This window comes from Gavialis gangeticus, unplaced genomic scaffold, assembly GCF_001723915.1.
Source record: "Gavialis gangeticus isolate Ggan-Ray unplaced genomic scaffold, GavGan_comp1, whole genome shotgun sequence".
NCBI classification, from domain to species: Eukaryota; Metazoa; Chordata; order Crocodylia; family Gavialidae; genus Gavialis; species Gavialis gangeticus.
This window is the reverse complement of record NW_017728993.1, coordinates 21,307,230-21,321,827: the sequence shown is the minus strand read 5'-3', so window position 1 is coordinate 21,321,827 and position 14,598 is coordinate 21,307,230. Positions and strand designations below refer to the sequence as shown.

The window sequence follows — 14,598 nt, the reverse complement described above, 5'->3', positions numbered from 1 at the left end:
TCACACCCCTGGCTGTAGTATCTTCTAGCCCTCAATCTTGGACTTGCATTTGCCCTCACACCACCCCTGTGCGCTAGCAGGAGGCACGGACTCAGACTGAATCCTAGATTCGGAGACGGATCGTGGGAGCTAGGTCCAAAATGCCCATTCATGCTCCACTCAGGGACCCCCCCAACTGCTAGCTCGTCCCAAACTGTAGTATTGACCGAGCACATTGCTCCATCCCAGCTGACGCCTTCTCCAACCTGTTAATTATTAAAGGGAAGTAATGAAGGAAAACGTGCCCCAAAGTCCAGCGTGAGAGAGAGGTAATCAGCAGTGCATTCACAGCCATGAGCCAGCCCACCCCTATTGCCACGGAGCTGCCCAGCCAACCCGAGGAGAAGACCTTGACCATCGGGGCTATAGACATCGTGGTCGTCGTCATTTACTTTGTCTTTGTCCTTGGCATCGGGATATGGGTGAGTTCAGGAGCTGAACGGTTGCTTCAGTCTATAAAAAAAAAAAAAAATGGAGAGCGAGTGAGCGCATTTAATCAGCTCTATGCCTCTCTTGTGTACAAAGGTACTTGCTTAGATATGCCTTGTCTCTATTTGTGCATGCTGTGTATGTTAGGCCAGAAGGAGTGGGCCTTCCCCAGATCTGTAGGGGGCTGAGATGTTTCAAGGAGCTTTCCCTCACCCCATGCACCTTTCAAGGGGGTAATCCGGCTGCCATCCTTGCCAATCTCTGCATACTAGATTTATTCAGTGGGTGGTTTGCACCCACCCTTAGGTTCATTATCACTGCCAGCATTGATAAGGAACCTATAATGGAGTGGAGACAAGAGGCCTGATGCCGTATGGGAAATCTGGGTAACTTTGAAGGAGTGAGAAGAGAAACGGGCTGAATGGGAAATCTCTTATTTCCCTTCTCATGGCCTAGTTGGCGGAGGAGCACGGTGATCTAGCTGGGGAAGCCCCACACATGCAGAAGCCTCTTTAATCCATCCAGTGGTAGCAACTACCCAGCTGGGCCACCTGGTTATGTGTGGGGAGAAGCAGTCTGTAAGAGCCTGGGTCAAACCTTTAGGTTTCTCCATGCATGGGTGGCTGCCCTGCTGTGCATACAGCCACGGAGCAGTGCTGGCTTTTTGAGGGCTTCAGGGTCTGGTATTGTGCCAACCTGTGAGAGCATCTGCCAGGGTTTGGTAAGACTTGAGGAGCCCTTAGCTTGGATTGACAGGAAGCACTTCTACACCCACTGCCCAGCAATGCTGGCTGAACATATGTATACATATACATATGTATACATATATGCATACATATATGTATACATATGTATACATATGTATACATATATGTATACATATATGTATACATATGTATACATATGTATGCATATATGTATACATATATATATATGTATATGTATTCATCATCCCCTGCAGCTTTCATGGGGATGATGAAGAAATCATCTCACCAATGATGGGAAACCTTGAAAGAACCAACCCTCCCAAGGCCCAAACCCTGTCCTCATCCACCCTTAGGGTGGGGAAGCTCCAGTTTACCCCAGTGCGATCCTGTGCCCCAACCGGGGTTTTCCAAGATGGTGAGATCCCTGACATCACAGAAATGGATGCAATAGCACATGGAGTTTCATTACGCCAGACTGGTACACCAATACATTAACTCCCCCTTTTTTTGAATCATCATCATCATCACCTGTGAATGGCATCTCAAAGCCACTTATTAAACCTTCCCAGAGCAGAGTCATGGTGATGTCCCATATGGGGAGTGTCTGTCAACTCCAGCAGCACCTGGGAAGTGTAGAAGGGGGATGACTGGCAAGCTGCTGGCAGGGGAACTTGAAGGTCCTGGGGTCGAATAGATGGAGATGGGGTCTATGTTTTGGATTGGGACAGAGTGGAAAGCATTTAACACCCTTCTGTATTTCAGTCGTCTGTACGGGCAAGTCGGGGGACTGTCGGAGGCTATTTCCTGGCTGGACGGTCCATGACGTGGGGGCCGGTGAGTCTGATGCATTATTTGTTGCTGTTCTCAAAAGGTGTTTTAACTGAACCTAGTCACTAGACAGAGAGGTTTGGAGACTGACCTGGCAAGGGCAGTCCCTCCACCATAGATCTGCGTAGCTGAGCTACAGCCATGTTTTGAAAAAGCTTCTTGTATATTGTACAATTCTTGCAGATAGTATATCTGTGCCAAACAGTCTGCAACCCTGAGCTACTAGGTATAAAAGGACAGTTCAGTCTCCTGCCCCTTTCTTGGCTGGAAGGCTCATAGCAATGTCTGAGGAAGACCCACCTGCTCACTAGCAGCGAGATTGAAAACCTCTGCCAGCTCAGTTCACGTATGGCTGCAGCCCCGCCAGGAGAGCGGTCAACGAGGCAGGAGTGTGCAGCGCAGTCAAAAGCATTTAGAGACTCAACCGAAAAGGATCCCACAGTATGGCCCTTCATCTCTGCGCTCTCTGTACAGGGTAAAAGTCTCCATTATGGACTAACTGGTTGAGGATTAAAACTCAGCTCCAAACCACAGAAATATAAATCTCTGGAATGATTCACTAGGAAGGAATAAACCAACTGAAGGGCACATTTTCTTGGGAGAGAAAGGCACATATAAAAATAATTTAAAGTTTTAAAAGAATAAAAGTGTCACAGGAATAAATACCCTTTTCACCCTATCACAAAATATACAGCTGTATATCTCTCCGGTGAGTCATTGGGAACGGAATACAGTTTTCAACCCAAACTTTTTTTTCTCTGTGTGTACATTGCTTATAAATCCTCTAGGCTAAAATTTCAGCCTCTTCCATCAGAGACTCATACATATATATAAAACCTGTTATTCCATTAATGTGCTTTGTGCTCCTGTTTCTCCCGAGTGACGTTTAGGGAAGAGCTCGGGCCAATGTTTTTCTAACTAGAAGGTGGAAGATTTAAAAGAAGTTGAAAGGAAACTGGCTTTTTTTCCCCCAGCATCCTCAGTGTTTTTATTTCTCCTTGCATCTGGAGACCACATCACGCCAGGAGGTCACACAGTCAGAAAGCAGGCAAGGGGGCTAGCGAGGTTCTCCTGATTCACTGCCTGGCTTTGAGCAAGGTCCTTAAATCAAAAGCCTCTGCTTTCTCCTGCTCCTGTTTTTGGATCCTCAACCTGAGATGCCATGGGTGCAACCCTGCCATGGGTTTCAGTCTCAGAAGTGTTGAGCACCCATTGATTTCAATAGTGGCATGCTCCCGTCTAAGTCAGCCCTGCAACAATCATAGACTCGTAGAAAAGGAGGGTGGAAAAGGACCTCAGGAGGTCACATCTAGTCCAACCCCCTGCTCAAAGACAGACCATCCCCAAATACATCATCCCAGCTGTTGTTGCATCCAGTGGTGGTACAATACAGTCCTGTCCCCTCTCATGGAGCTCTTTATGGGGCTAAACAGTCCCATCTAGCTACCAGCACGGGCTGGAGGCAACGGGGCAGTTATGTTCTCTCTCCTTCAAGGTATCAATGGGCATGTCTACACATGCATTTAAGCATGCCTAGATTGAATGTGCCTTAGCTTAAGGAGCATTAAGCAGGTTTAGGCACACGTCTACATGTGCAGGCATTAAAGTGCATTAACGCTGTGTGTGTGTACCAACTTGGGACTAAAGCTGGTACACACACACAGTTAGTCCCAAGGCAGTCGCCACACATGGTGTTAGCATGCTGTAATGCGTCTACACATTCACTAATGCACTTTAACTATTTGAGCCTAAATTTGATACCTGTATTTACAGGTGTCAATTTTCGGCGTGAATAGCCTAAATTCTCCATTTTTAAAGCACATTAAGGGTGCGCATATGTAGACACACGTCCTTAATGCACATTATTTAGGCTAATGCACATTCACTCAGCACATGTAAACGTGCCCAGTGTTGAGTTACAATGCTCTAACTGGTTTGGGTCTTGAGTGCCAGTCTCCAAGGTGGGTTTTCACATCCTACCAGAGCTGCTGAGATCAGATGAAATCTTAATGCCTCACCAGTTTAATGAAGGGGTAGCCCAAGCAACATTTCCAGCTGGTGACAGGTTTTGGTTTTTTTCTTCTTCAACCCAATATGAGAAAGTCGAGTGCCCATTACCAAAATTCCCATCCCACAGCCAGGTGCCTTTGACATTGGAAATGTAGCAGAGAGTTTACAGTCAGGCTCTGAAGCCTTATTCAGGACATAACTTATATGTGGCCCAAATTTTCCAGAGGCACTGAGCCTACTATCTCTCTGACTAAGGTGAGGGTTACAGGTGTCCTAAAAGTGGATGGCTACCCATACCTCATTATATATTTAGGTGCCTGACTCTAGGCAGCCAAAGTTCAAGATTTTGGCCAAAGCCTTTTGCTCTTTTATACTAGTTGCAGTCCAAAGTTAAGTCCACTGAAGCCGCTGGATGAATTTAGGGTGGAATCAATCTTAGTGCTTGTCTTATACGAAGCAGTGAAGCAGTCTGGGGATTTATAGCCTACTAACTACTCTATACTAACTCCCCATGGGAAGTCACTCCACTTTGAAAGCAGAGTAAGATACCTTGCTCTGAAAGTGTCCATAGGAGGAGTGAGTGTAGAGATGCCAGCATGCTGGGAATTCACACTGCTGTGCAGAAATAACCTAGGTGGCCAAACTGTAAGTGAAGTCAAAGCCAGGCCTATACACTGAGCCTCTCACTGACCATTTGGGTGCATCTTCCTTGAGTTTGAAAATGTTGCTCCTGATTTCCATGGGTGTAATCGAGAGTATAATGCAGAAAACTCATCTTTGCTTTTACCGGGGACTGGAATAGGGTCTGAGCAGGCCTCCAACTTGCAGGGTCAAATGGACACCATGCCTCGAGCCTACTGACAAGCTGTGGCACCCACAGACCACCCTTTCCATGACTCACAGATGCTTTTTCGTAGGGAGGTAGTGTCGCCTGCAGGTTGGACATAACCTCAGTGAGAATAAATGCAAATAATAACGGGGCTGGGTCAGTGCTATGCATCTCCTGTATACATCTGATCTGGCTGGATGTACATATTAGAGAAGGCATTTGCATTTCTTGGGAGGCACTGTGTTTACCCAAGATATGAGCTCCCATTACAGCTGCCAGATTTTTAATCAGCAGTTTACTTAGAGGGAAAAGCAAAGCTTCTGGCAGTGTTCATCCGGCCAAGGCTGCCGGCTTCATGCAATATTCATATTTTAACTAGCTTGGAAGGTGAGAAGTGGGTCAAACTCCATTACTCTTTGCTCAGAGCTCAGCACCAGAGCTCAGAGCTCTGCTGCTCTGGCAATCTGTGGCTGGAAAGCAAACTTTCCTTCGGAGGGAAGCCAAGTCTTTGGAGACCCAGGGCCAGAGTCCTCCTTTGGGTAAATCCATGGAAGTCAACCAAAGCCCAGGATGGATTTCAGCCTTGCTGAAGTTTTGTCCCAAATGGAAGTGGTGGTTAGCCACCTTAGTCTCAAGTCAGGCAGAAAGCAGAGCAGGGGGCACCTTGGGGACTAACTTGTTTGAAGAGGCATGAGCTTTTGTAAGCTCCAGCCTACTTTAGATGCTATGAATGGACTTCTGTTATAGCTGACAAAGCAGGCTGGAGACCAGAGAAGTGCATGGATGAGTTAGTCTATAAGGTGCTACCCTGCCCGGCCTTCTGGCAAATGACAGTGATCATTAAAGCTGAAGGTGGTCTGTCCTGGGTGAAGAGTCCTGGACCTTGCTTTCATCCACTTAAGAGAGCATCATGCCATGATCTGCATGGCGTTAAAATTAACTGGGACATTAGCATTTCCCAGACAACCACAGTTTTCTTTCCATGGTTTTCTGAACCGGCACGTACCAAGGGTCACCTGTTTCTTTAAGCCCTGCTCCACATTCCTTGCAAATAGTCATTTCTTGAGCAGGCGAGGGGCTCACGTGGGTGACCAGGAATGTAAATGTTTGCCTATAGACAAGCACTGGGTTTTTTTCAGGTTATAAATGCACCCCCAGTGGCTCTCATGGAAATTGCTGACTCTTAAACACAGCCCCTTTTGCTTTTGAGCAAAACCAAAGGTTAATGCTCTACATCATGGTTTCTCAACCTGTGGTACGTGTACCCCTGGGGGTACGTGAGACACAGGCAGGGGGTACGCAGGTACCCCGACACTCTCTCTCTCGCCCTCTTTTCCTCTCAAAACTATGGCAAAACATTTGGTGCAATTAAAAAATTAAATTCCCCAGTAATAATTTGGTGTTCAGCCCTCCTAGCTTTGGCCAATATCACCTCAAGTGGTGTAGTAGGTCGCAACCCTACCCACACCAGAGCAGACATCTGTTATAGCACGGCCTTATATACACAGCCCTTCTTCCAACATATGGCACCCATTAGTCTGGAAATATAAAATCTCCTGGAAAATTGAATGTTGGGGCACTTATTAACATTTTCAGAAGCTAGGGGGTACTTGCTACTTTAGAGGCTGAGAAACACAGCTCTACATGGTACTTCCAGAACCAGGCAGGGAAATGGCATGTTTTGGTCCCAGTCAAGACTGAGGCTGCAAATGGCCTGGGAGGCCTGTTTGATTTGTACAACAGCTGCAAAATGACTCTTTGTACTCGTGCCCCTTGGGTTATCTGTCCGGAAACATGAAGGCCCGCCGCTTCTCTGATGTCAGGAGATAAGGACGCCAATGAAGACGTAAGGCCACTGCCTCGTGGATGTGACGTCGGCTCATCCTAGTGTTGATCGCAGGTGCTTTGGCCCCAATTAGGGCCTGATTCTATGACTGTGGTGCCTCCTGACTAGCACGGAGGTGGTGCAGAATCAGGCCCCTGGTATCGAACGTGATGGCAATAACGATGAACAGTGCATTTGAGCCAAGTCGTGGAGCCCAAGCACTTCAGTGGTTGTCAAGTCTCCTTTCGTCTAGGCCAGACCAGACCTACTGTGTACAAAGAGACTGGATGCTTCTTTCCCAGATCCAGTTATTTGACAGGAGTGTCAAATCTGAGTGCTCAGAGCTCAAAGAGCCAGACCCTTGAGAGTCACAAGATTTTCTTTAACGTAACAAGATTAAAGATACAGGGCTTCTTTTCTTTTGGCCTTTGTTCATGGCTTAGCTTTTAGGGACCTCCTGAGCTGTTTTGCTTCCCCTCCTTCTGGCTGAGATTTTGCCCTCTCTCACAGTAGGATGGCTCAGACACCCACGGCACCGTCCCCCAGCTACGGGGTTTCCACGGGACAGAGGAGCACGCACAGATTGGACTGGCAATGGGTTAGGGAGGGAGGATTTAAAGGTGCAATTTGCTCCCTCTTCCCTTCCCAAACACTGCAGAGCTGATGCTGGAAAGGGAGTCGCAGGCAGGGACTATGGGATCCTTGCTGCAGCTGGAGGCATCTTAGTCTTTGCTAATTTGATTGCATCAGAGCCTCCCTAACAAGGACCCATTTGCAGGTGATACATGGGAAAGGAATTCAAGGAGCAGAAGCAAGAGCCCACAGGATCGGTGGCGTTAGAGGTGGGCAGGACAGCCTGCATCGGTACTTAGGGAGGGGGATATTCAATGCAAAGGAGATTCACTGCTTCCCTATTAACGGAGCGCCAGCAGAGCTGAGTTAGCCATAAGCAGGGCCCACTGTGATGTATTTGCATACCTTGTGTAAAGAAAGCAGTGCTTGTTTCACATGGCCCCGATCCTGAGTCGTTCTCAGTCCTGATCACCAGGGATCCCGTTTTTCTCTGATAAAAAAAAAAAAAAATTAAAAAATCCCCAAATTTTGGATTTTAAAAAGTAACCCCCAAACTCAATTTTCCATGATTAAAGTGAAACCCTGCTGTGCATATATCTAGCTATTAGTGGTGTTTCATTTTAATCACTGAAAAATAAATGGATTTGGGGTTACTTATTTTCATCCGAAAACTGGGGATTTTTATTTATTTATTTTTTTAATGGAGAAAACTAGGATCCCTGCGCTTGTCACTCTGCCTGCCTATGGAAATGCTGCTGCATCTCTCACTGTCACATCTAAGCCCCTGGTTCAGTCTCCAGGATTTCCAGAGGAATCTCCCCAGTAGCTTCCTACAAATGGAAACCCCCTTTCCCTGGGAAGGGCTTGGGTGGCTGCTTCTTTGAAGCTGCTTGAAGTGCCTGTTTTCTGTGCCGTCCCTTGCGTTTCAGATCGGAGCATCTCTGATGTCAAGCAACGTGGGCAGCGGGCTGTTCATCGGCCTGGCAGGCACGGGGGCGGCCGGGGGTCTTGCTGTCGGGGGCTTCGAGTGGAACGTAAGTACTGAGACTGGAAAGACGTCACCGTTTACAGACGCCATGCATATTTGGTTCATGAATCAGTTATTAGCCGGCACATCCATTCCCAGTGCGTAAACTCATGATTCAGGCCTGGAGCACTTCAGAGGTCACCTGAAATACAGCCGGGCTTTGAAAAGATGACAACGTTCAGATTTTCTTTTTACCTTCTGCTTGCTGAGCCTCTAAGGGACACTTGAGTCATGCAGTTCTTTTTTCTCCTCCACCATAAAGACAAGAGACTTTACAAATAATAATAATAATAATAAAAAAAAAGGGCCCTGAGAAGCTCACATAAATCACAGGATTCCTGGACTTGGGGCTTTATGGAAAGGAACAAATGTCATGATGTTGAATCATGAATGCTGACAGCTTTGCAGTAACATTTCTGAGCTGTTTGCCACCCTGGTGTCAGCCTGGGCCTATTCCTCTCCAAGTAAAGCCAGCTAGAATAGTGCCATTGCACCAACACTTGGCATTTTAAGCACAGTGCAAGGGGCTAGACATAAGTCTGCAGCAGATCCCTGTAGGGTATATCAGTCTTATAATGCAAACTCTGCTATTCCATTATAGGGCCGTCCTTGAGCCGAGACGACGCGTGCTGCCCCAGGGGCAGGCACACAGTCAAGCAGCGTTGATTTTCAAGGCATCCCTTTGTTTTAAAGGAATCAAAATCACCCATAAGCCCCCTCTGTGGGGCCCACGTTCAGACAGGACCCATTGATGCAGCTGTATTTTAAGTGGGTCCTTTTTGGGGTGGTTATATAGGGATGCGAAGAGTGTAGTTTGAGATCCAGAGCAAATAAGACTCCATGTCCTTGTTGTCATGTCGGATTCAGATTCGCAAGGTCATGGTCTGGGTCAGGGTTTGTTTGCTCAGCTCAGGTGGGCCTATCTCACCTAATCCCGTCCCGTCCATGCCAGGAACCTCAGGTACTGGGTGCACTTTGGTCAGGCCTGTTCTTTGTCTGTGACACACATTTCAGTTTTGGGGAATGACGTTTCGTCTAAGTAGTCTTTCAGGCGGTCTTCGAATGAAGTGGGGTAGGGGAGACTAGACGATCTAACAGTCACATCTGGCCTTAACATCTCCAGGTGTGAAACGATGACATTGGCCACATTGGCTGGATTTTAAAGAAGCAAGCTGTGGGGGACCACAAGTTATAGATTCATAGATGTTAGGGGCTGGAAGGGACCGGGTCCAGCCCCCCTGCACTTGGGCAGAGAAGACTGCTGGGGTCAGACGACTTAGACCTCCCAAAAGACATTACAAATAATCCCTTGCATGCTGGAGCTTTGCTTCTCCTTGCTCTGCCGCATACAGGACAAAAACCAGTCACCCCCAGTCTGCTGTCCTGAAAGTGAGGGTTTTGCTGTCACTTCTATTTCTGTTCCTCAGAAAGATCCTGTAGCTTCAGCATCCTTGTCTCCTAATCGAGCTGTACAGTGTGGCAAAAGTAATGAGATGCTCAAAGGCACCTGTAGGTCAGTCGGATCTGTGCCACCAGCATCGGTGCCACAGGTACCAAAGCTCACCAAATACTCCTTGTATAGAGCTGGGACAGCAACGTGGGACTCTGCCAGGGATGCAAGGGAGAGACACAGGAGCCGACGTGCTAGAAAAAGAGAAATGTGGGGATTAGGAGAGATCTCCAAAGGCTTGTAGCTCTGCTGAGAGCTGTATTCACCATGCTGTCATTCATCTGTCCCCACTTTGTCATCCGAGGGTAACCCTCCAATGCAGGCAGAGAAATGCTAGTGTATCCCAGAGCCTTCATTCCCTTTCTGCCTGAGAGAGGCTGCCTCTCCATGCTTTCTGCTGCTGTGTCTTGCAGGCAAAGAGGGTTTTCCCTTGAATTTAATCATAAGCCTTTATTTTCTTCCCTATTGCCAGGCCACCTGGGCACTGCTGGCCCTTGGCTGGATTTTTGTGCCCGTCTACATTGCTGCCGGTGTCGTCACCATGCCCGAATACTTGAGGAAGAGATTTGGAGGACAGAGGATTCAAATCTACATGTCCGTGTTGTCCCTCATTCTCTATATATTCACCAAGATATCAGTATGTATCCCATGGGGAAGCAGCTCTTGCTGTAGCTGCTGCAGTGGGTACCGTGTGAGGATCCTGCCCGTGCAAGGATCCTGCGCTTAAATATCGTGCAAAGCTAATCTTCACATATGGTCATGTCCATGAACTTTTTTCTCAGCTGAAATTTTTCATTCCAAAATTTGACGTTAAGAACACATCTAGTTGCCTTTCTCTTCCCCTCTCTTTCCACTGTTGGCATCTGTAAGAGGGACAGGAAATATCTTCTACCTTGGGGGTGAGTTGAGGAGCAGTGCTAGTTGCATGCTGTTAGCATTATAGGACCTGCAGGGAGACATCAGCTCTGAGCATTTGCTGTCATTTTACTTTGCAAAGAGAGGAGAAGATTCTCTGCCCAGGGTCTGAGTAGTCATTATCGATGCACTTGGAGAGAAGACAGTCTCAGACAAGTCTCATGCACAGGAAAAGTTCATTATTCAGGGGACTAGAGAGCCCAATGCCCATCTTTTGTTCCCAAGTCACTGTTGTATATGTAGCCCAGGGCAGTAGTAATTAAGGGCCTGCTCCTCTTGAAATTTGGGGTCTGTGGGTATTTGACCACCTAGTCCCCATGGCAGCACTGCTGAAGTGGGTGAGGGTGGGTCATTAGTGGGAGAAGGCGGTACAGCCAGGGTTCAAATGACACTTTCGCTCTTGGGAGGGTCTGCAAAAATTAAAAAATTGAGCTGCGCACCACAATGCCTTAATAAAATCAGAGACCCCCTGCCCCAAGGTTATGATTTTCAAATCTTACACAGGGGTTTTCATCTCAAAATCCAGCCCTGAGCTCCTCTATAATTCAAGCCCTGGGCACAGCTCCTGCCTGCACCACAGGTAGATAAAGAGCTTCAGTCTCGTGGGCCGTTGTTCTCTAAAATCCAAAGTTTTGCTTTGTGGGATTCGGCTGGGTCGCTCCTTAGAGCCAGGAGGAGCTCACAGTCACCTGCCCCAGCAGACCTAGCACTAATAGGCTCAAAGCCACCATTATCCCCTTGTTTGACCTGTGGCAGGTCAGGGCATTATGTCCTGTAGTTAAGTCAGGGTTGACTTGCTAAGAGGTTAGATAATGGATGTGTATGGGATGGTTTGAATAGGCATGATCCTACCATAGGCACGGGGTTGGACTCGGTGACCTCTGGCATGACCACCGATCATCTAGATGACCACAGTGGGACTCGATGACTGCTGGAGGTCCCTTCCAGCCCTGCTTTTCTATGAAATCCAGGTTGAAAAGGGGGATGAAAGCCACACAAGGAACATCTGAGCTGCTGCATGGCCTCGAGGAAAGCCAGGTTTTCAGGCCTCAGATCGGTTGTTTGGCCTTAGTCTATTTGGTTGCCTTCTCCTGCTGAAGGTAGCTCACCCGTGTCTGATGGGAGAGCCTGGTTTACTTTACAGGCCTCAGAGGTGCTCTCTGTAAAAGAAGCACCTTTGTTTGCAGAGCACTTACGTAGCGGCTGGCCAGCCAGCGGGAGGCTTGGTTATGAGGGGAATTTTTCTCTCCGTGCTTCCTGCCCAAACATTGTTTAATAACTTTGCTGCTCAGCTCCACGCTCCTTGTGCTTGCCAGAAAGAGTGCAGATCAGGGTGATGGATGATGTCAAAGGACTGGCAGGGCACAGATACACTTATCGTTGCATTTCCTGCTGGGAAGTCAAAGCTCACAATACGTTATGTAAAGGTAGTGCCGTACCACCCGGCGAGAACCACTTAGCGTGACGCAGGGTGTGCAGCCCTGGAGGTCAAAAGGATCCTTGATATGAAGATGATTATTTGGGATGTAGAAAGCCCTGGGTCTTTATCATCCCATTTGGTCTCTGCTGCATGGCGAGAGGTGAACGGCGTTCCCTGCAAAATGACTTACAGCTTTCTTTCAGATTTACTCTCTCTCGCACGTAAAACCCTTTCCCACTTGTTATGTGTCGCCTTCTGCCTTTGCCGTGGCCGTGTCTGAATTAGAGCTGTGTTTTTCTCCCTCTGTCCTTGTTCGCCGTCTCCTGTGAATAGACCCAAACAAATCAGGCGCCACGGGGTTTCTGCGAGCAAAGGTCAGATCCTCAGCAGGCATCCTTTTTTGCAATCGGTGCAGCTGCCCTTATTTATACCCGTGTGCAGATTGAGAAGTCAAGAGCAGTAAGTCAGCCTGGGTCTTTCAGGCTGCGTCCATTGCTCTGACCCATGCAGTCTCCCATGCGCCGATGCAAATGACCCCTTCTCTCAGTCACAACCCTCATGTCTCCAGCTCTGGAAACTGTCCCCTCTTCTCCAGGGCATCTTGCTGTTGCCTTTGCATCCTTTTGTTGCCCTTCCCAAGGCCATGAGTCTTCTCCCACTGATGCCTGCCCTATGTAGTGTTCCTCGTGGCCCCCCTAGACTTGCTAAGGGACAAGCTTGCCCTGCCCTTAGACATTTTCAATGCTTTCTCCTATTGCAGAGTGGGGAGGATTTCTTCCTGTTCCTGGGCTGGGTACAAAGAGATTCTTCAAGACTGATGCTTTTTATGGCTCCGGTCACCATTTCTGTTTCCCCTGTTTCCTGTCCTTATTCCCTTCTCTTCTACCTTTCAATCTCCCATACTCTGCTCCCTTCTCGTGGCCCACCTGGAGGATTTTTGAGCCATCAAGATGATATCAGAAGTACTAATGAGAGCAAGTAGCCCCAAGGTCAAACTCTTTTTGCTTTTTCTTCCAGACAGATATTTTCTCTGGGGCATTATTCATCCAAATATCCCTGGGCTGGAACCTTTACCTGTCAACGGTGGTCTTGCTGGCAGTGACGGCTGTCTACACAATTGCTGGTAATGATGATACTTTAAAAGAAATGTCCCAATCTGAAGAATAACGGATTCCCTACGCCCGGGTGCTTGGGTCCTGTCTAGGTACTTGCTCTTGAATGGGAAGCCCACTGAAGTCAATGAAAAGACTTCATTTGACTTAATTAATGGAGCAAGGCCCTGTTGATCAGCTGAATGTTCCCAGCCTCTTAGCAAGGCAGTGTTAGGGCTCAGATATGCCTCCACGTGGCAGGACTGAAGAGAGGAGGGGTTGTGTTCCCTGGGCAGCAGCCTATGAACAAAGCAAACCCTAATGATACCTGCCTGACTTTTGTCCAGATGGCTGAGACACCCTTTTCTTGCACAAGCTTTGAGGATGGGTTGCTTGTCAGGATCCTGGACTGTGACTCAGGAGGTGTAGGTACAACCTCCTTGGTGTTGTCTCTGTGATGGGTTGTATCCACTCGTGGTGTGAAAGTGGACAAGTGACTTGATTTGTGCATTGGTCCCACCTCTATACAACAGGGGTAATACGTTGGTACTTCACAAGGGGCCGGCGATTGTGAAGTGCTCAAGGGCAACACAGGCATGGAAATCACCGGTGTTGCCTTCTCCTGGTAGCTCCTTTCTGGGGTAGCAGGACTGAGGCCAAGCTCTGCGAAGCGAGGAACCCACCAGCACTGGCTGGTTTTGCAAATAAAAGTGACTGGTGAACACTGTCATTTGTGATTCTCCCAACAGGCGGTTTAACAGCTGTTATGTACACGGACGCCCTGCAGACTGTGATCATGGTAATAGGAGCGCTGGTGCTCACGTTCATAGGTACGAAGAACAAGAAATGGTGTTACCTGCCATCCAAATCTTGATATGAGCCTAACAGGGCACTTGTCCCGCCTCTTTCACCCAGAAATGGGCTTTAAATAATAATATCAAGAAGCCCTGGTTCCTGGCTCCTCTCCGATCCACTTCCAGCCAGTTGAGTCTCATCCCTGATTTATGCTCAAATCCAGATTTTAATTGAATGAGGCACTAAGCACCTTCCACTCCTTTGGCACCCATGGTGAGCTGATGGTTTTGCACAATTTCACTCATGCCCCCTGTAGCTCCAGGATACCCCGGACATTTGCCAGCTCCCTTGCTTTCCTTCATTGACTTTGGGGGAGTTACTGTGCATTTACATGGGCATAACTGAGAACAATTCTGAACCGCAGCACTTTGCTCTACACCTCCCTGGCCAACACAAACCCAAGTGCCATCGTCTTTGGTTTCACGTCTTTCTGGCTCGGGTATCCATGAGCTTTATGATCAGAGATTTGGGTTCTCATAGCATGTTATTGCCAAGCTGGGAGCAGGTGACCAACATGAGGGAGGTCAGTAGCAATGGCGTAGCCTCTCCCCAAATGCACGGCCAGCTGCAGAAGCCCAAATTCTCCGGCTGGAGTCCTAC

The 14,598-nt window shown here is 48.0% G+C and overlaps 1 protein-coding gene across 1 annotated transcript in view; it reads left to right on the top strand.

Moving 5' to 3' along the window:
• The first annotated feature begins 278 nt into the window (after positions 1–278).
• The window catches only part of SLC5A9 (solute carrier family 5 member 9), a 31,993-nt gene continuing 17,673 nt past the window's right edge, over positions 279–14,598 (top strand). The window contains exons 1-6 of the mRNA XM_019501344.1: positions 279–461; positions 1,938–2,009; positions 8,170–8,274; positions 10,190–10,354; positions 13,070–13,175; positions 13,893–13,973. Of these exons, the coding sequence (XP_019356889.1) occupies positions 333–461; positions 1,938–2,009; positions 8,170–8,274; positions 10,190–10,354; positions 13,070–13,175; positions 13,893–13,973 (658 nt within the window). The 5' untranslated portion in view covers positions 279–332. The remainder of the gene's footprint in view (positions 462–1,937; positions 2,010–8,169; positions 8,275–10,189; positions 10,355–13,069; positions 13,176–13,892; positions 13,974–14,598) is intronic.